Genomic DNA, 18160 nt, shown 5'->3' on the forward strand with positions numbered 1-18160 from the left:
CATGGCTTATGAGGAGAAGCTGAGGGAAATGGGATTGTTTAGTCTGTGGAAGAGAAGAATGAGGGGGAAATTGGTAGCTGCTTTCAACTACCTGAAAGGGGGTTCCAAAGAGGATGGATCTAGACTGTTCCCAGAGGAACCAGATGACAGAATGAGGAGTAATTGTCTCAAGTTGCAGTGGGGGAGGTTTAGATTGGATATTGGGAAAAACTTTTTCTCTAGAAGGGTGGTGAAACACTGGAATGCGTTACCTAGGGAGGTGATGCAATCTCCTTCCTTAGAAGTTTTTAAGGTCAGGTTTGACAAAGCCCTGGCTGGGATGATTTAGTTGGGGATTGGTCCTGCTTTGAGCAGGGGGTTGGACTAGATGACCTCCTGAGGTCCCTTCCAACCCTGATATTCTATGATTCTAATTTCATTTAATAAAAAAAATGGAGGTTTTGGCATCATTCCACATCAGTTTCAGAGCAGACTTTGAGCAGAAACTTGAATCTTGGTCTCCCACATTCCAAGTGAATGGCTTAGTCACTGGGGTTCTTCTGGGGTTATTCTCTCTGACCAGAAATTCCCATCCTGCGCCTGAGAAACCTTCCTGACAAAACTTTAATCAAAATGGACATGGTTTTGGCTTTGACATATTGAAAAAAATGTGTCATTGAAAAATTCCTGCAGTTTTACAGATATTGCCCATCTCACACATCTACTAGGACAATCCTAAAATAATTCTGAAATGAACAGCTTACATTCCAGAAAGAGCAGAACATGGATTTAAATTTGAAATCTTGTTTGCTTCTGCATTATTTATTTGGCATATGCAATCAGGTCAAGCCAAGCCACAGCATTCTTATCAACGATGTTCAAGGCATGAAGACCTCCAAGAAGTTGAGTAATTTTGCAGTCCTCAACAAAGTGTGTCATAATTTGTGGCTGCCCACACTGACATAGTGGACTGTCTTTACAAGGCCACTGAAATTCTGCTGCAGCACCAATTCCATGTCTGATACGAAACTGGCTGAGAAGGCTCCATTGCCTTTGTGGAAAATCAAACCCAGGTTGATACTGAGTGCGGTCCAAGATAAGATAATTATTTGTCACTTTCTCTGCAAACCATGAAGCTTGCCCTATGTCCTCTACTCTAAATCCCTCAGCGGGTAAACTTATCTGCAGCAAGCGCCATTAGGGCAGATGACCATGTGGTGGATTAAACAAATCTTTAATTAACAGTAGATGTGGCAGATTTCAGAGTAGCAGCAGTGTTAGTCCGTATCCGCAAAAAGAAAAGGAGTACTTGTGGCACCTTAGAGACTAAGATGTGGCATATCACACAATTTCATTATGAGCTTTGCCAAGCTTTCCTCTCTGCGAACACTTTGTAGAGCAATATTGCAAAGAACCAGTAATCATGGTAGAAGAGTAGATTTAAGTGTGCCTGAAATAATACGCATGTTGGAATGAAGTTGTATGCCAATCATCCTTGTGTGAGACGAGCGAGCCCATACTGGAGTGCAGTACTCTGCCACTGAATAACACAGTGCCAAGGCTGAAGTGTGTAACATTTGGGAGTTGGCACCTTATGTCATTCCAGCTACTTTTTCGAGCAGGTTATGCGTTTTGACCTTAGTTGCTGACTTTGTACGATGGTCATGATATGTGAGTTCTATCCAACGTGATGCCTAGATAGACCAGCTGTGAATCATGCTTTATTCTGTGATCACCAAAAACTATGTTCAGCTCTCTGCCCGCTTGTGCATGACGTAAGTGGAAGACACTCAACACAGTCTTGCTTCCACTATTAATCAGGCATGCCCGATGAGAATAATCGTCCATAGCTGCCATATCTACATTCAAAAATTCCTCAAGTATGTCAAAAGAGTGTGACTAAGTGCTTATCTGCATTAGGAAGTTATCAATATATCCCTATGAAAAGAGGGCACCATTAAAATACTTTGTCTGTTGCACTGTTGTAAAGATAGGATTGGGGAATGCCATGAATACTGTTAGTTAGTGGTATGACTACAATAAGTGATAAATATCGAGATTATAATTATGATCATTGCACTCTAATCACTATAGAGTAACATCAAATACATACTTAATTACCTGCAAGACTTACTCCAGCTTACAGTATTAGCTCATGTACAATACTTCATCAAAAATCTGTGTTTAACATTTATCAGTATGCCTACTGGTATGAAGAAAAGGAGTACTTGTGGCACCTTAGAGACTAACAAATTTATTAGAGCATAAGCTTTCGTGAGCTACAGCTCACTTCATCGGATGCCTTGACAGATTTCCACTCTATACGGCTAAATTCAGTGCCTTGCATAATCACAGGTTTCAGAGTAGCAGCCGTGTTAGTCTGTATTCGCAAAAAGTTGGCATCCGATGAAGTGAGCTGTAGCTCACGAAAGCTTATGCTCTAATAAATTTGTTAGTCTCTAAGGTGCCACAAGTACTCCTTTTCTTTTTGCGAATACAGACTAACACGGCTGCTACTCTGAAACCTACTGGTATGGCAACCCACGCGAATAACTAAGATAGTTGTGATGGTACCTATAATTGCCCTCAATGAAACAAAGTTTTCCAAAAATAATGTGATTGATTTTAGCTAGTAAGTGTATAACCAATTAACCCAAAAGGTGTAGATGTTACTTAATCTAGTCTGGCTAGGTCTTCACTGCAAAACAATTTGTTTGCTTGTTTGACAGTGGGTTAACTAAAGCAGGATAGAAATCCCACTATAAGATCCTAGAGCGGCAAAACACTTTTTGTTTTTGCTGTGGAGTAGCTAGGTGAGGTCAGTGCTAGACCTTGCTTCATTTCCCTCGTGGTAAAAACTAAAAGTACCTTGTCTGCAGTAGGATTTCACAGCAGAATAGCTAAAGCACTTTAATTATCTCACAGTTAACACCTTTTTTTTCTTTTCTTTTTTCTGTAGTGAAGGTAAAGCCAGAGGTTTAGGGGAAGGAATGAGAAATCAAAAGGAAGACAATGGCTAGTGCTTACAGAACCCTTTGCTGTCCGAAGTGTTCCAAAGCAGAGTTTTTGATTAACATTTTTAATGCCTGAGGATGTGTAATGCACATCTAAGGAAAGCTAGTTTCTACAGCCCATTAGAAGCACTCTGAAGGTCATGAGGTATATTAATAGTTTTACTCTGTAGGCTGCACAAATGTTTTAAAGATAATGTATTAAAGTTTAAAGAGCCACATTTAGTTCAATTCTTTGAGCCACTCCCATTTCACCAATGGGGAAACTGAGGCACAGAAAAGTTAAGTGGCTTGTACCAGGTTACAGAGCAAGTCACTGGCTGGAACTAAAACAGTATAGTACTATGTACACTTGGAATTAAACCAACACAGTGACAGACCGGGGATTTATGTGCAGTATCATGTACATTTAAGATACAATATACACTGAATAAAAACAACTGTTCTTCACCCCCAATTTAATAATGCTTCCTCCACAGCACACACTCCTGGAGTGCTTTTTAAAGGATTGATTTGCATTAACATAATGAGGTGGTGAAGCCATAAGGCACCATGCTGATAAAACTGGAGACTGAAGTCCTACATCCAGTGGATATGCACAGCATGAGCAGTTGTAGGCAAGTGTCCCTAGGCTGCCTCAAAGTGTTTCAATGCTGTTCTGTTTTTGTTGAGAAGATAGTGCCCAGCTCAATCCAGCCCTTGGGATCTCTGCTGAGATTGCCAAGAGTGCCACGTTGTGATGTAGATAATGTCTACTAGGAACTTAACTGAGATGTACTCACTCATATTGCATGGGACAACCAACAGCGGACCTGGAGTGGACTTGAACCAGCAACCAAAGAGAAGGGTTCTAAATTCAACACAACAGCATTTTCCACCTAGCTGAAAATTCCAGGGCAGCTGTTCCTATGCTAGGTCTCTGAGCCAGTGAGGCAGCCAGTAACCTGAGGATTTGCAGAAAGGCCATCTGCTCTCACCAGTGGGAAAGGGCCTTTGGGATTTTAGGAAAAAATCCTGTACTCTGGGAGCCTCTCTCTGTGCTGTGGGCCCAGAACACCCCCAATGTCTCTCAGGAGAGGGAGGGTGAGAAACAGATGGCGGGACTGGTGCGGGGGACGCGGGGGAAGGAGATTAGGAGACAACAACAAAAAGGAGGATAAAGGTAAAGAGAAAATAAGAGATAAATGAATGGAGGAGGAGAGGAAGCTGGAGAGAGAAATGAGAAAGAGAGAGTGCAGAAGAAATGGTAGATTCTGAATTGGTACATTTTATTTATTCACATTCGTACTCTGTATTAAATTTCCTCAGCAGAAAACAGAAAGCTGTAATGTGTTCATGTGGCAGGGGTTAACATCCAGCAGACCGTGGAGCAGATGAAAACTGGGAAAACACACCGGCACTCATTTCTTCTAGTCAGAACAGAGTCCCAAATTATATAAGCCTGAACTCTACAGTTAACATTTTAGAGACAGAGCTTTGTTATTAACAGGGGAAAACTGTACAACATATTTTACAAGCCTTTGTCTCTCTGGACAGTTATAGAACAAAATAAGGAAGGAAACCAGGCATGAAAAAAAATATACCAGTGGGAGATTAAATCTTTTATGATTATAATGAAAAACATTTTCTACAGACATTTATTATCAGGAACTTTTGGCTCGCTCCCGTGCAAGGACTTAACGGCGTTTAATTTGAAAAATGTACTGAACCTGCAAAGTGTTTCCAGAGGACGGAAATGAGCTGTAGGTCTAGTCAATTAAGTCACTTTTTAAAATCTTTTGGAGGAAGTGAAGCTAAAAACCCTGAAAGGCTCAGTAAAAAAAAAAAAAAAGAAAAAGAAGAAAGTGCACGTTTCAAAATGTTCATTTCCATCAGTTTCTGAAGTATCAGTACTGTGTGTGTTAGGGTCTCAGTGAAGGTTGCTGGGCAACTGAGAAAAAGAAATGAAGTCAGTTACAGAAGTTCAGGATCATCATACATTACTGATTCACTGTGTGTGTGTCGGGGATGGGGGGGAAGTAAGACTTGCTGCAAAGAGGAAATTACGAAAGACAGCCATAGTGTATTATGTTCATTACAGCTCCCCCATTGGCACCATGGGATATGTGGAGTTGTAATGAATTGATGAGATAGTACACTGAGAATTACACTGGCAGGGGGAAATATTCCAAAGGGAAGAAGATGGCAACAAGTGAATGGAATGCTCTAAAAACTGTATATTGTACAAAGCGTAAAGAGAGAACCAATCCTGTATTTCTCAGCAGCACTGTCTAATGTGTCTCAGAAGTTTTCCACCACTATAAACTCAGATTTTTTTTCAGTTCCTTACTTTTCAGCAATTAACTATTAAGTCAAACAATTCAGCTCACAATTCAATATTTTTTGAAATATTTATCCTTATCTTCATCTGAATTGAACCAGATGAAATTACCAAGGACTGGAAAAAATATTCAGAGGGCATGGGGAAGGGTTACATCTTCTAAACCCAGTGGACATGTGCCATTGCATAAGCATTGTCCCACCGAAAACTGCAATGCCATCGTTGGAAGTGTTAACTCCAGGAGGTGGGACGGTACTTCTAAGAACAATATAGCTGTCCCAGTGACCTGAAACACTCACATATACAGGTGGATAAGTATTTAAACTTGCTTACTACCAAGATCCCCATTTGAACATATATAACGCCACTCTGGTCAACATCTTAACAAAGACAAAGGAAAATTAAAAATTTGAATTGTCAAACAGGCAATTCTGGAAGATATGTTTTAAGCAAACACAAGTTGGGCTCAATACAAGTGTGACTGTACCTTCTGGCTTTGGATCAATGACTATGAAGGCAGAAAGGACTCAGAAACCGTTCACAGTTTGAGCAAAACAAATCATCCCTTTATTTATTTACTTATTTTAAATTAAGCAAAATTCCAGGAATCTAAACATGGGATCTGATTTATTTCCCCTACTAATATGGTTGTCTCAACCACTCCCTTTTTCAGGAAAGCATAAAGACTCTTTACCCATGTTATCTAACTCCTGGTTTCCCGCTGCTCCCATCAGTACAAATCCAGATCCCATATCTACACCCTCTTCTGCCTCCTCCTCCTCACCTCTGGTGACATTTGCCCCAGAAAATGTCCCCCTTCCATCTCCATCTCCCACACCCGTCCCCACCTTCTTATGCCATAATTCTTAACCTCACACCCATCTCCTTCTCTTGTTGTCTCTGGAATCCCCATTCCATCTCTAAAAATAATCACATCCATACATGACCTCTTCATATCTCGCTCCCTCCAGCTCTTGGTTCTTACAGAGACCAAGATTCCTTCATCTGACATGGCCTTAGCAGCTGTACTCTCTTACGGAGGCCTCTCCTTCTTTCACACTCCCTGCCCTGGATCAGGCCCTGCTGGGGGTGTTGGGCTTCTCCTCTTCCATTCCTGTCACTTCCAACTCCTCCCTTCTCCCCCTACCCACTCTATCTCCTCTTTTGAACAGCACTGGGCTGACTCTTCTCTCCTCTCCCCCTCCATGTTGCTGTTGTTTACATCCACCCAACTCCCCCAAACATCAGCCTTCATCTCTGATTTCAACCCATCTCTCTCTTATTCTCCTGACAGTCTCCCACACTCATCCTCAATGATGCGTTCTTCCACGTTGGGGACTCCTCTGACCCCTTAGCTCCACGTATCCTCGTCCTCACCTCTTCATCGCATGTGGGCCCTGGTTCAACTCTTCCACTCATGAAAAGGACTCAGCTTGGTCTCCACCAAGATATGCTCTCGCTCTCTCTAATCTCTCTCTTGCGGAGTTCCCCCTTTCCAACTATTACCTGTCACACTGCCCTGTCACTTCTATGATTTCCAGTGCAGCAGTGTGGCTGATTTCTTATCTGCTCTCAGCCTTCTCTTCCTTGCCCCTCTCTCTCCCCCATTTCTTCCACCAATATGGTAGTCGATTCTCTCCTTGTTTCATTTTCCTCCATCCTTGAATCAGAGCTCTCTCTAGGCTATGTTTAAATCTTTCTGCATGACATCTCTAAGATACAGCCTTTCCTATTATTCCACACCACTGAAGCGCTTGTCCCTCATCATCTTACATCTTGATTATTGCAACAGCCTACTCTCTAGCCTTGGCAAATGCAATCTTACCTCACTCATATCCATTCAGAATGCTGCTGCAAAGATCATTCTTGTACCATGTTGCTTTGACCATGCTACGCGTCTCTTTTCATCTCTTCACTGGCTCCCTCTTTATTGTATCAAACATACCTATTGTCTCCACTGTCCAAGGCCTAGCCCCACCCTACCTATCATCTCTCATTCACTACCAAGCAGTTGACTGCCACTTCCAACTGGCCCATGATATGAGCCTTCATATCACCCACTCGTTAAATTTTCAAACAAGCACCTTCATGCTTTCTCCCAAGCTGCCGCTCATGGTTGAGAAAAGCTCCCAGTAAACATTTGCAAAACGACCTCATTATCCACCTTCAACTTCCTCTTGAAAACACTCCTTTGCTGTGAAGCTTACAAAAAAAAAACAACTTAAAAACAGCTAGGCCACCAGTGTGTTGAAACCATTGTTTCCTTGTACACCCCTTGACTACCTGTCTGAATACATTTGTTATCTCTTGTCTTATATTTAAAGGTCAGTGTTTTTGTTCTGTTTTTGTACAGCACCTACCACGGTGGGGTCCTGGTCGGTGACTAGGGCTCCTAGGTGCTATGATAATATCAATATTAAATAATAACTTCAAATTTTCCCAATCCCATCGCTTTCAGCCTTCCAGCTGTTCCACTTTTGCATTACCAAGCCTCTACCACAGTGTACACTCCTGTAGAATATTAGCAATAATACTTATAGTGTCCCCCTACTTGCCATAACAAATTAATTGAAATCCACCTTCTAAAAAACCTCAAAGGGATTAAATAAGTGAGTGGTTGTAACAGAAGAAGTTTGGAAGGTAATGAATATGGGCCAACAGTGGCCATTCTAAAGCAAGACTTTTCTACAAAAAAGATTTCAGCTGCTTGTTAAAAGTGGGGAAAGAAGGACTGAGATTGATTTCAGGTTGGGGAAGAGAGTTCTACACCAACTGGACTCCCACAGCAATGATCTCCTGCCAAACACAGTGGCAGGACTGTTTAATATCAAGTGGTATCTAAATGCAGATATCCATCAGGTTCTCATTTTAGGATGTTTTGAATGCAGCTTCCACTGTGAAGGGATTTGAAAATCTACTGTGATAGTTTTTTGTCAACTGCTGCTCACATTGGTCCAGGAAGACAGGCCAGCCAACCTTTTCCTAAAATGGATCTCAAAGTTGCTCTGGGAGGGACATTACTAGATAGGGGGAGAAGGATGAGGACTGGTGACCTCTGAAAGTAGAAAGCAACACAACTAATCTATACTTCCAGATGAACAGTGGCCCAGAGAAGAGAAGTACTCAAGGGGGTTTTTGTAGTATGTAACACACAGACTACATTGGCCATATATTAAAGGGAGACAGCAACTTCACAATCTGCCCTGGGCGAGGGGTGCTGTGTAGCTGAGCTGCCCAATAGACAGACCAAGAACGACCCTCTGATGCACAACTCACCTTTGAAAGAAAGGAAGTAATAATCCAAGCCTACTCTTGGTCAACAGCAGATTAAGTCCCCCTTTGCTCCTGGGCATCTCTGCTGCCTGGTGCATTGGATGGGTGGAGTCAAGGCTCTGCCCTCACCTGTTCTCTGTGCACACAGAACACCCCCATGTCTGTTCTCCACATTGTATTGGGGCTGGCCATTCAGGTAGCCTGTAAGTGGGGGAGGGAGCGGGGGGCAGGACTTGCAGACCTTAGAATCATAGAATATCAGGGTTGGAAGGGACCTCAGGAGGTCATCTAGTCCAATCCCCCCTCGAAGCAGGACCAATCCCCAATTTTTGCCCCAGATCCCTAAATGGTCCTCTCAAGGATTGAACTACAACCCTGGGTTTAGCAGGCCAATGCTCAAACCACTGAGCTATCCCTCTCCCCTTACACTCCCTTTTGTGGGCATGCTGTGCAAGTGGCAATTGTAAATGCAAAGGTGCCAGGAGTACAAACTGTAATGGTACATGGACTGGAGGGTAGATTTATTTTCTGACTAAAAATAAAACAAAACATCCCACTGCTGCTGCTAAGCACAGCAAAAGGAAACCTCATGCTGAGGCTTATTATTCTGATGAGATGTTTGTTACACCACGTCGTTCCCAGTCAACGCTGGCTATGCAATTTTCCTTCTATGGTAAAACTGGTATTTCTTCCCTGGCTTTTGCAAGGAGGGAAGGAAATGGGCATTTGGCATAAAGTCAAAACCTAACAACAAACCCATAATTTTAGAGACGTGCAGGCTGGGAGAAATCATTTTCATTATTCTGGCTAAACCCCAGCAATGAACTGGGAAAGTCAAACATTAGCTCAGTGGTTCCCAACTTGTTTTTGGTGACATTCTCCATGCGATGGAGTGGCAGGGCAGGACGCCCGCCCTGGTGTCCCTTAACAAAATGCCTAACATGATTGCTAACCATTCGTTGTCCTGTTCCCCCACCCCCATCTATTCTCTCCTTTTCCTGCTCCCCTCTCCTCCTCCTCCTCTTCATTTTCTCCCTTTCTCCATGTTTTCTTGTGTATTTTTGCCTCTTCCCCCACTTTCTTGGTGGCAGTCCCTTCATCACACCACTTAGCAAATGGCTACTCAGACAGCACTGCTCTTGATGCAAGCATCCACAGCTGGCTCTGTGGGGCCTTGCCCATGTGTACTCTCATGACTGAGCTGAGTGCTGCAGGAGCAGAGGACAGGAACACAGCAGGACAAGAGACATTCCCATGTCAGCCTACGTACAGGCTGCACTGGAGCAGAGACCCAAGGAAGGTAGCTTCCAAGAAAACCCTTGCTCTCTTTCCCAGCTATGGGAGCACATGGGGAGTGGGTACAGAGCCAATCTTCCACAAGAAGAAGGATGAGCCAGTGGCTAGAGTGCTAGTATAGGACTCAAGAGACAGGGTCAATTCTGTGCTCTGCCACAGACTTCCTGTGTGATCTTGGGCAAGTCACTTAGTCTCTCTGTGCCTTAGTTCCCATCTATGAAATAGAAATAATAATCCTTCCTGATCTCACAGGGTAATGTCTGGATAAATACATACACAAACATTGTGAGGCACTCATATACTATGGTAATAGGGGCCACATAAGTACCTGAGATAGAAAGAACCAGCTTTTTCTCTCTTCTCCCCATCCCCCTAATTTGGCCTAGTTTGGGAAACTGCATGTACAGTATCAAAAGAAAAAAATGTTATGGAACTAACAATGTCGGATACAACTCGAACGAAAAAACTATCCAAACTACTCACCGGAAAGAGGATCTTTGCCAATCATTAAAACGTTTGGTAAATGCATTATGATCAGCTGCTGGAGGACCTCCTAAATGAAATGGAAATTGTAAACAAGAGTCAGTCGAGAATCCAAGTCAATTAAATCACACAAAATACACAGCTCTATTGATTTGCAAGGGGGGCTTCAGCATGCTGGCAGTTAAGGAGGTCACAGAGTGAAGTCTCACATGAGACATAAATCACTCTTTGAAGATTGCTACAGACTCCACAACTGAGATACACCAATGGTCTCTTATAATGATGGTTAACGTAGGACTTAAGGGTCTCACGATACAAATAAAAATGAATGCAAAGTGATGCCTGGGCATAGAAATCAATCACACCTTTCCTCCTGACAAGACCTTTGTTCATTTAGTGTTCAGTCCATAGTTGCTGCCATTTTTCTGGATTTACAGCTGCAGCATATTGACCAAAGCTATGTAAGCTATTCTGGTATGGCTGGTTAATTTAAATAATTGATCAAATTATCTCATGGGTCTGGACATTTTAGGATGAATTGGGGAGAGGGGAGGAGGAAAGAAAGCTATTAAAGTGATCTCCTGCACTGCTGTGAGAAATTGCACTGAAAAGCTGTGATTCTTTAAGTATAGGAGAGCTGACACCTGCCTAAATACTAATTTTTCCCGTCATGGGTCTTGGGCAAGTGTAATTTTAATTTTGCGGAGTGTGGGGAAACCCCCACAATAGATGGAGAACAGGAAGTCATGTTACTTTGGCAGGTTCCTTTTTTCAAAAATTGTCAGCTGTTTTAAGCTGAGCAGGTCCTTGGAGTACCAGAATGGGTCCTGAGGAGATGGACTAGTAGCCAGAGGGCAGGTGCAGTGGTCAAAGGTGCATGACAAGTACACCACAGAGATGACATTCGTGGGATAAATTGCCGAACCATGTAATCCAGGAATATTTTGCAATCTAGCATGAAGGTAATTAGCACTCGTTTGGGACAACACCATTATTTCTCTCTCTCTTTCCTCTCCCCTGAATAAAAAGATGGTCTTTTGGTTCATGCACTGGACTGGGATTCAGGAGATCCAGATTCTCTACCCATCTCCCCCTAACCTTTGGCAAGTGCCTTAACCTGCCTGTCTCCATTTCCCAACCTACCTCACAGGATGCTGCGAAGATAAATTCATTAGTGTCTCAGATATTATGGGAATCAGAGCCATGCCAAAGACTATAAATAAGCACTCTCTCTCGCTCTCTCTCTCTCTCTCTATATATATACACACACACACACACACACACACACACACACACACACACTTCTAGAAAGAGTCACCAATTCATCCAAACACACTCCCCCCTTAAACTATTGGATTGTTATTTCTGTACTTTGAGAACCATCACAAAAGGAAAACTGAATCTGAATGGGTAAGGAAATCATTCACTGATCTAGCAGTGTCTAGGGAAACTGGAAGGTATTTTTAAAACCATTTTGGATGCAATATGTTTCATCTTTTCTCTGCTCTCAATTTAAATAAATAACACATTCTTAAAGCAATAGTTAGATTGCATGAAGAAGAAATATGTTAATACCACAGCTGATACCTTTGGTGATGTTAGGAAACAAGCATTTAACCAAACACTACATTGCATCAAGATTTGTGACTTTGACTGACTGTTTGCTGAGTCATTATCCAAATGTTCTACAGTACACATTTTCAAGACATGCTACACAAAAATTCATTTCCACTTGCTGCCAACAGGTGCAAAACAAATTGGATTTCACAGCACATGGCCGGAATATGATACTCTGCTAATCAGTTCCACAATGCATTGTCTTCTTTGGCAGATGCAAATTCTGACAATTCTGTTAATGAACTTTTCTCTTACTACTGAGTTCCTTGCCAACCAAAAATTTTGTTTTCAATCATCCAGCGCATGGAGCGGCCCTGAGGCAGGAATGCATAAAGAATTCTTGTTGTCTTTGTCTAATCATCAGATCTCTTGCTATTTAACCAACAGAGACAAAAGGCATTGGGGCTAAACTTTATGTAGTTAACATTCCACATACTCCTTCTGCAAATTATTATTTGATTACACCATCCAGTATTTCAATGACTAGCTTCTCTTTTAGTTGTGTGATTTTATTCTCTGTGAGGTGGCATGCAAGAATCTTTGTTTAGTTGTTACTAACATAAGAAATGGCCCAAACTATGATCATCACATCAAACCATGATTTCATAATTCAGATAAAAGATTCCATCTGATGCAAGAGATTGTACCTATTTCTCTCTGACCTGGTTTTAAGCTAAAGAACAATTATCTTTACCTGTGCTATTAGCATCATCTTAGGTTATTAATAATAGTAATACTCATAGTAAATAGTAAAGCTCTTATATGGAACTTTTCATCAGTAGATCTGAGGAGGTTGGTATCATTATCCACCTTTTACAGATGGGGAAACTGAGGCACCGAAGTGAAATGACTTACCCGAGTCACACAACCGGCCAATTGCAGAGCTGAGAATAGAACCAGAGTCCCAGTCCAATACTCTATGCATTATGACACACTGCCTCCCTCTAACAAGATCACAGAATTCTTACAATAACTGTGTGCATCAATATTTCTTTTATTTGTTTAGTTTTGGCATTTCCTCTCAGCATGGACAATGAAAATCCAACCAGCCAGTTTTACTTTCAGATCCTTAATGCTGCATTATTTGAGTTGCATACAATGAAGGAAAATGTTTGTTTAAAGGCAGTTGTTTTGTATTGGAATTGTATAAATCACAAACATTTCTATTAACCGAGGGTTTTGAAGACATCAGGATTTATAAAATATGGAGCAATTTTGAGCTTTGAGCGCACTCATATGTGACTCTAAAATGAACTGGAATGTTTACTGTCCCAGTGATTTGCAAATCAACTACAAGACTGACTTCCCCCGCTCTCCCCACAATGAAAGCCCTTCAAATTCAACCTGGGCTCCAACAACGGAGCTGTGTTCTTTACGGCTCGTGGATCACCAGTAATAAAAAGATTCTGTGGGCCAAATTCTATTTTCAGTGATACAAGCCCACTGTCTTCCAATTATTACAACAGGAGTAAATGAACAATTGTACATGAAAACGAAATTTGGCCCTACAACTGGAACTTAGTTGACAATAAGCAAATGGTAAATACAGTGCAACTTATTTCTAAAGGTGTAGTAAGTACTTGTATTAAGCTATGTCTACACTTCTGGCAGCGTGTAGCGCACAGACATTGCCGCAGCATGGAAATACATAGCACTGTAGATGGTGATGCACTGCTTGGGTGATTACAGACATGCTAGAACTTTAGGGTATATACCCTACACAGTTCCCTACACGCCCAAGCAGTGTCTCTTACGTCTAAACTGCTGTTTTTAGCAGTGTAACGTCTCACTGCCTACCCACTATCAGAGCCCTTCACTTCCACATGTAGCTACACATCTCAGTGTGGACATAGTTTTCCAGTGTGGCATGTAGCTACATGTACATGTACACGCCACCGCAAGTGTAAATAAAGCCTTAGACAACAAGGAGGTTGTAATACTTGTTAAATGCTTGGAACTGGATATGGATTTTGAAACAGAGAAGTCCAAAAGAAACTGTATGTCTCCTCCACTTCCCCTCCCCCCAAGACATTACACTGTGTATGGTAGCCAATGTGAGAGGAGAGTCACTAAAAAGAACAGCGAATAAAGAAACTACACTGTCCAGAAAGATTTGTGTTCTTCAGAGCAACAGAGAGGGGTGGTACATAATAAATCCTCCTTTCTCCTAGGAGAGAGCCAGTTAATGATTTTAACAGCCAAACTAACCCTTGATTAAAACAATAAAAGGTAAGAGCAAGAACATATGGTACCAATCTCCCTTAACTATAAGCTATTAGAACAATTAGTGGTAATGCTGTCAGCTTTACACCTGAGGCCATTAACCAACAAAGTGGCCATTAACTGCAAGTCATAAATTATTTCACAGAGATTACGGTTTTCCATGTTTCTTCGTAATGAAATTTCCATGAACAAACAATTTTGATACAGGAAGCCACACATATGGGATCCTATTCAAACAGCTCATTACTCAGTTTTCAAAGCGAATGAGGTGACATCGGAAACCAGTCTCTCCCAAGATCAGAACATCAGAAGGCTGGATGTATTTTCTGAAATCTAGGACCCTTTTATGGTATTGACAGGTGCCATATTGAACTTCAAAGACCAAGGCTGTCCCATAGCTAGCAGAAATTGACTTAAACCAAGCCCTATCCCACCCACAGTGAAACACCCCAAACTTTAAGGATGTTTGGCTTCAGATTCAAACTGCAGGTCTATTCCTATTAATTGGTAAAGCACCCACAAATCATAAGAGTGGCTTAAGAACCATGAGATGTTTCTAAAATAATAAATTTTGTTGGCTTCTTGTTATTTGCCTTCTGGTTTCTGAGCCTTCAGCGTGCTTTCGTGTCATGTTTTAAGCTCTTCTCTGCAACAACTAGGACCAAAAAACTCACTTTAAAAAAAACAAAAGTTGAGATTTTCCTGCAGTTCCTTGATTGCAGCAGCTGGGTATTTAAGATAAACAGAAAATAGCACAAGACTTGCAAGAGCTGGCAACATGGCATTACTAGGCGTCTGAGTCATGAAGTCCCCCTTTATTTCATTCTCTTTGGCTGATAAGCGTTCTAATTTATTCCTGGGGAGTTTCTGAAACCTCTAGTTTTCTTTTTTACTAACACAGGATTACTCTGAGGATATTTGCTTGTCTATCTTTGTAGGCAGATGGGATGTAAGAGCATTTCCCATTCTTAGTCTGCATGGTCATATATTAATATTTTATTCAGCAACAGACTAGATAGATCCTCTGAAGTTTAGAAGGGAACTTTTTTGGGCCAACACAACCCTATTCCAGGTCAGACTCTTAAAAATACCTGTGCGTCAGCAGTGCAAGAAACGGCTCAATCAGTCTGGAGTTTCTAACAGCTTGTGTGCCGATGGCTCCAAGAAGCTCAGAGTTTGGAGTTTCTGTGATAGAACAAGGAGGAGAGACAACCTTTTTGTCCTGAAGAATTTCTTCATCTGAACTTTCAGAACTTGAGTACAAAACTCTGGACGGTTTCTGTTTTTTACTTTTAAATGATTTTGGAAAAACAACTTTTTCCTGGTTCACAAATAAATTATTCTTTTCTATTTCAGAAGCTCAGGGCTAGCAGGTAGGCTAGACTTCTGTCCCCTCAGCGATGAGGGAGAAAGCTGATTCAGATGGGTTCCTAACTGGCATCTCTGTATTCGGAAAGCAAGGTTGCTGGGAAAGGTAGTTTCTCATGGCAGCAATGATAACTCCAGAGTGAGGAGCAAGTGGTTTCAGGGAAGCAGCTATGAAGTTTATAACAAAGCCCATGACTTTGTGACCCCAGCTCTAAGCAAAACACGCTAGGAAGTACGGCCTTTCCACAGCTGAGAGAGACCTGGAAGGATGCAGGTTGTGCCAATGAGTCTCTCTTGGGAAAATAAAAACAACTTTCTTTTGTTTGCTTGTATAATCCTTTGCTTTATAATGCCAGATCCCTTTGATGAGTGTCTGAACCAATCAGACTGTGGATACATTTTTGTCTTTTAAGTGAACTTGAAATAAAGTCCTGAGCAGGAGTGTTTTTCTGTTTACCAGTTCCAAAGCTGGGCTTTGGGGTTTTCTGCTTGTCCGGTCTGGGAAACAGAACTTAAAATGCCCAGTCAACCAGAGATGGGCCAACCCCCAAACCCCAAAGATGTGCCTCTGGATTGGGGGTGGGAAAGAAGACTTCTGCTGCAAGTAGGATCTAAAACCTTAAGAGGATCATTTTAAGGCTATGGGGCAGCTGAAATCTTACAAGAACAGCCTGAAAGATTTAGGTGACATGTAAATTCAAACCTCAAACTGAACCTCAGCCCTGATTCAGCCTCAAACCAGAACCCCGGCCTACTCAGGATCCAAACACTACCTCCTCAGCCCAGCTGTACTGTCCATTTACATGATTTTTGAAGGCTATTGCATGATTTACACAGAAGCTTCTCTCTATATCACAGTACAGTGTTAATGTACATTCACCATTAGCTTTTCCTGTAGATTTAAATTAAGCTTCCCCTGAATCCTAAAAAAACATGTAGGCACTAAATAAATTATCTAAAAGTTGCAGTCTCTTGGCCCTTGTAATTCAATACCCAAGCCAGATAAGTCCACTTAAGAATACTATTTAACTAGAAAATGCTAATCGCCCAGATGACTGAAAGCCAAATGGCCCTTTCCTACTTACTCAGTTACCATGAGAAATAGCATCACCAGCTTTATCTTCACCACAAAGACAACGCTACTGACTCAGAGCGGCTAGTCTAAATTTCAACATAAACTCAGGCAGCATAGAGTGGATGGGGCTAACAGAAATATTAAGGCTTGTCATGGAGTTTCTTTGAGTTCTTAATTATACATTATGATCAAAGTTCCATCCCCCTATACCTATGACCTTAATACGTGTACCAGAAAAATAAAACTATGAGCCTGATCCTGGAAACATCACCTGGAGTGGGACTACTCACTGTAGTAAGCACTACACCCTGGAGCAGCTCCTCAGCTGGTATAAATTGTCAGAGCTTCACTGATGTCAGTAGACATCTGACAATTTATACCAGTTGAAGATCAGCCCCCCTCCAACAGTAAGTGTTTGCAGCTCTGGATCATGATAGCAACTGATGGCTTCATTCATTATACCTGGCTATCACAGAATCCAGGGGTACAAATGGGATGAAAATTGCACTGACTAGAGAGATAGGCCCCAAGTCAAAGAGGTGATTGGATTCAAGGTATTTTTGATTCAGAGCAATTTCTAATTTGCTAGAGAACATACAGAAAATAGGCTTTTCTTCAAAACTAATTTAATTATATTAAATCTAAGATAAAACCTAAATATGTTTTCAATTTTTTTTATATGTCAGTGAAAACAGTTATTTTTAAAGTAGTAACCTGTTGCTTGCAGACTGCAGAAAGAAAAACCAGTAAGGAAATTTGATGTTCAGTGTTCCAGCTGGGATAAAAGTTAAAAACTGACAAGTAAATTGGATTTTAAAAATTATTTCAGTTTTAATGAGCACAGGCGTTATTAGTTACATGAGTAAACACATTAAATACACAATGTTGTAAACCAAAATGACAGTGCCCCTATAAAAGGTTAGATAAGATAAAACAAGTTGTTGCTGGGAAATTTCAGTGCAATTAATTACAAACAGATCTATTAAAAAATCTCTTCATATACAACTTACAATTTGCACATACCTGAGCACAGTTCTTGTACACCTAGGTACTTGTTCCCGAGGTAATATATTATATACACGACAAACTATTTGATTAAGAACTTTGCTTACTTCTGCAACATTTTTATTTACTATTTGATGGACAATAGGATTAGAAGTGTTTCAGGGGTGATTTTTGAAAATGTGCAACTTAGAAAGCACAATTACAGAACCCTATCAAGTGGAAACTAAAAGCCAATAAAATAGCAGTTGCTTCATCCATTGAGAATAATCAGCCCCGACAATCATAGGCTGGAATTTCAGCAGGAGGGCAAAGTGAAGGAATCATATCTCATCCTAACTATACTATGCGTATGTGTGATCCAGATAACTGCAGTAGCAGCCAAAGGAGAGAAAAATAAACTCAACATAGGAGAGCATGAGCAACGTTCTATTAAAAAGTTTAATAGGGTCTCGGCAGCATACAGAGGGTTATTCTATAGACAACTGGCACTATAAAAAGAGAACCTCCATA

The 18160-nt window shown here is 41.3% G+C and overlaps 1 protein-coding gene across 4 annotated transcripts in view; it reads right to left on the reverse strand.

The window, feature by feature from the left end:
- The window catches only part of CCDC88C (coiled-coil domain containing 88C), a 122752-nt gene that overhangs the window by 60821 nt on the left and 43771 nt on the right, over positions 1 to 18160 (reverse strand). For all 4 annotated transcript variants that reach the window (XM_043515964.1, XM_038406408.2, XM_038406407.2 and 1 more), the window contains exon 4: positions 10363 to 10432. In XM_043515964.1, the coding sequence (XP_043371899.1) occupies positions 10363 to 10432 (70 nt within the window). The remainder of the gene's footprint in view (positions 1 to 10362; positions 10433 to 18160) is intronic.

The sequence above is a fragment of the Dermochelys coriacea genome, chromosome 6, assembly GCF_009764565.3.
Source record: "Dermochelys coriacea isolate rDerCor1 chromosome 6, rDerCor1.pri.v4, whole genome shotgun sequence".
Classification (NCBI taxonomy): Eukaryota; Metazoa; Chordata; order Testudines; family Dermochelyidae; genus Dermochelys; species Dermochelys coriacea.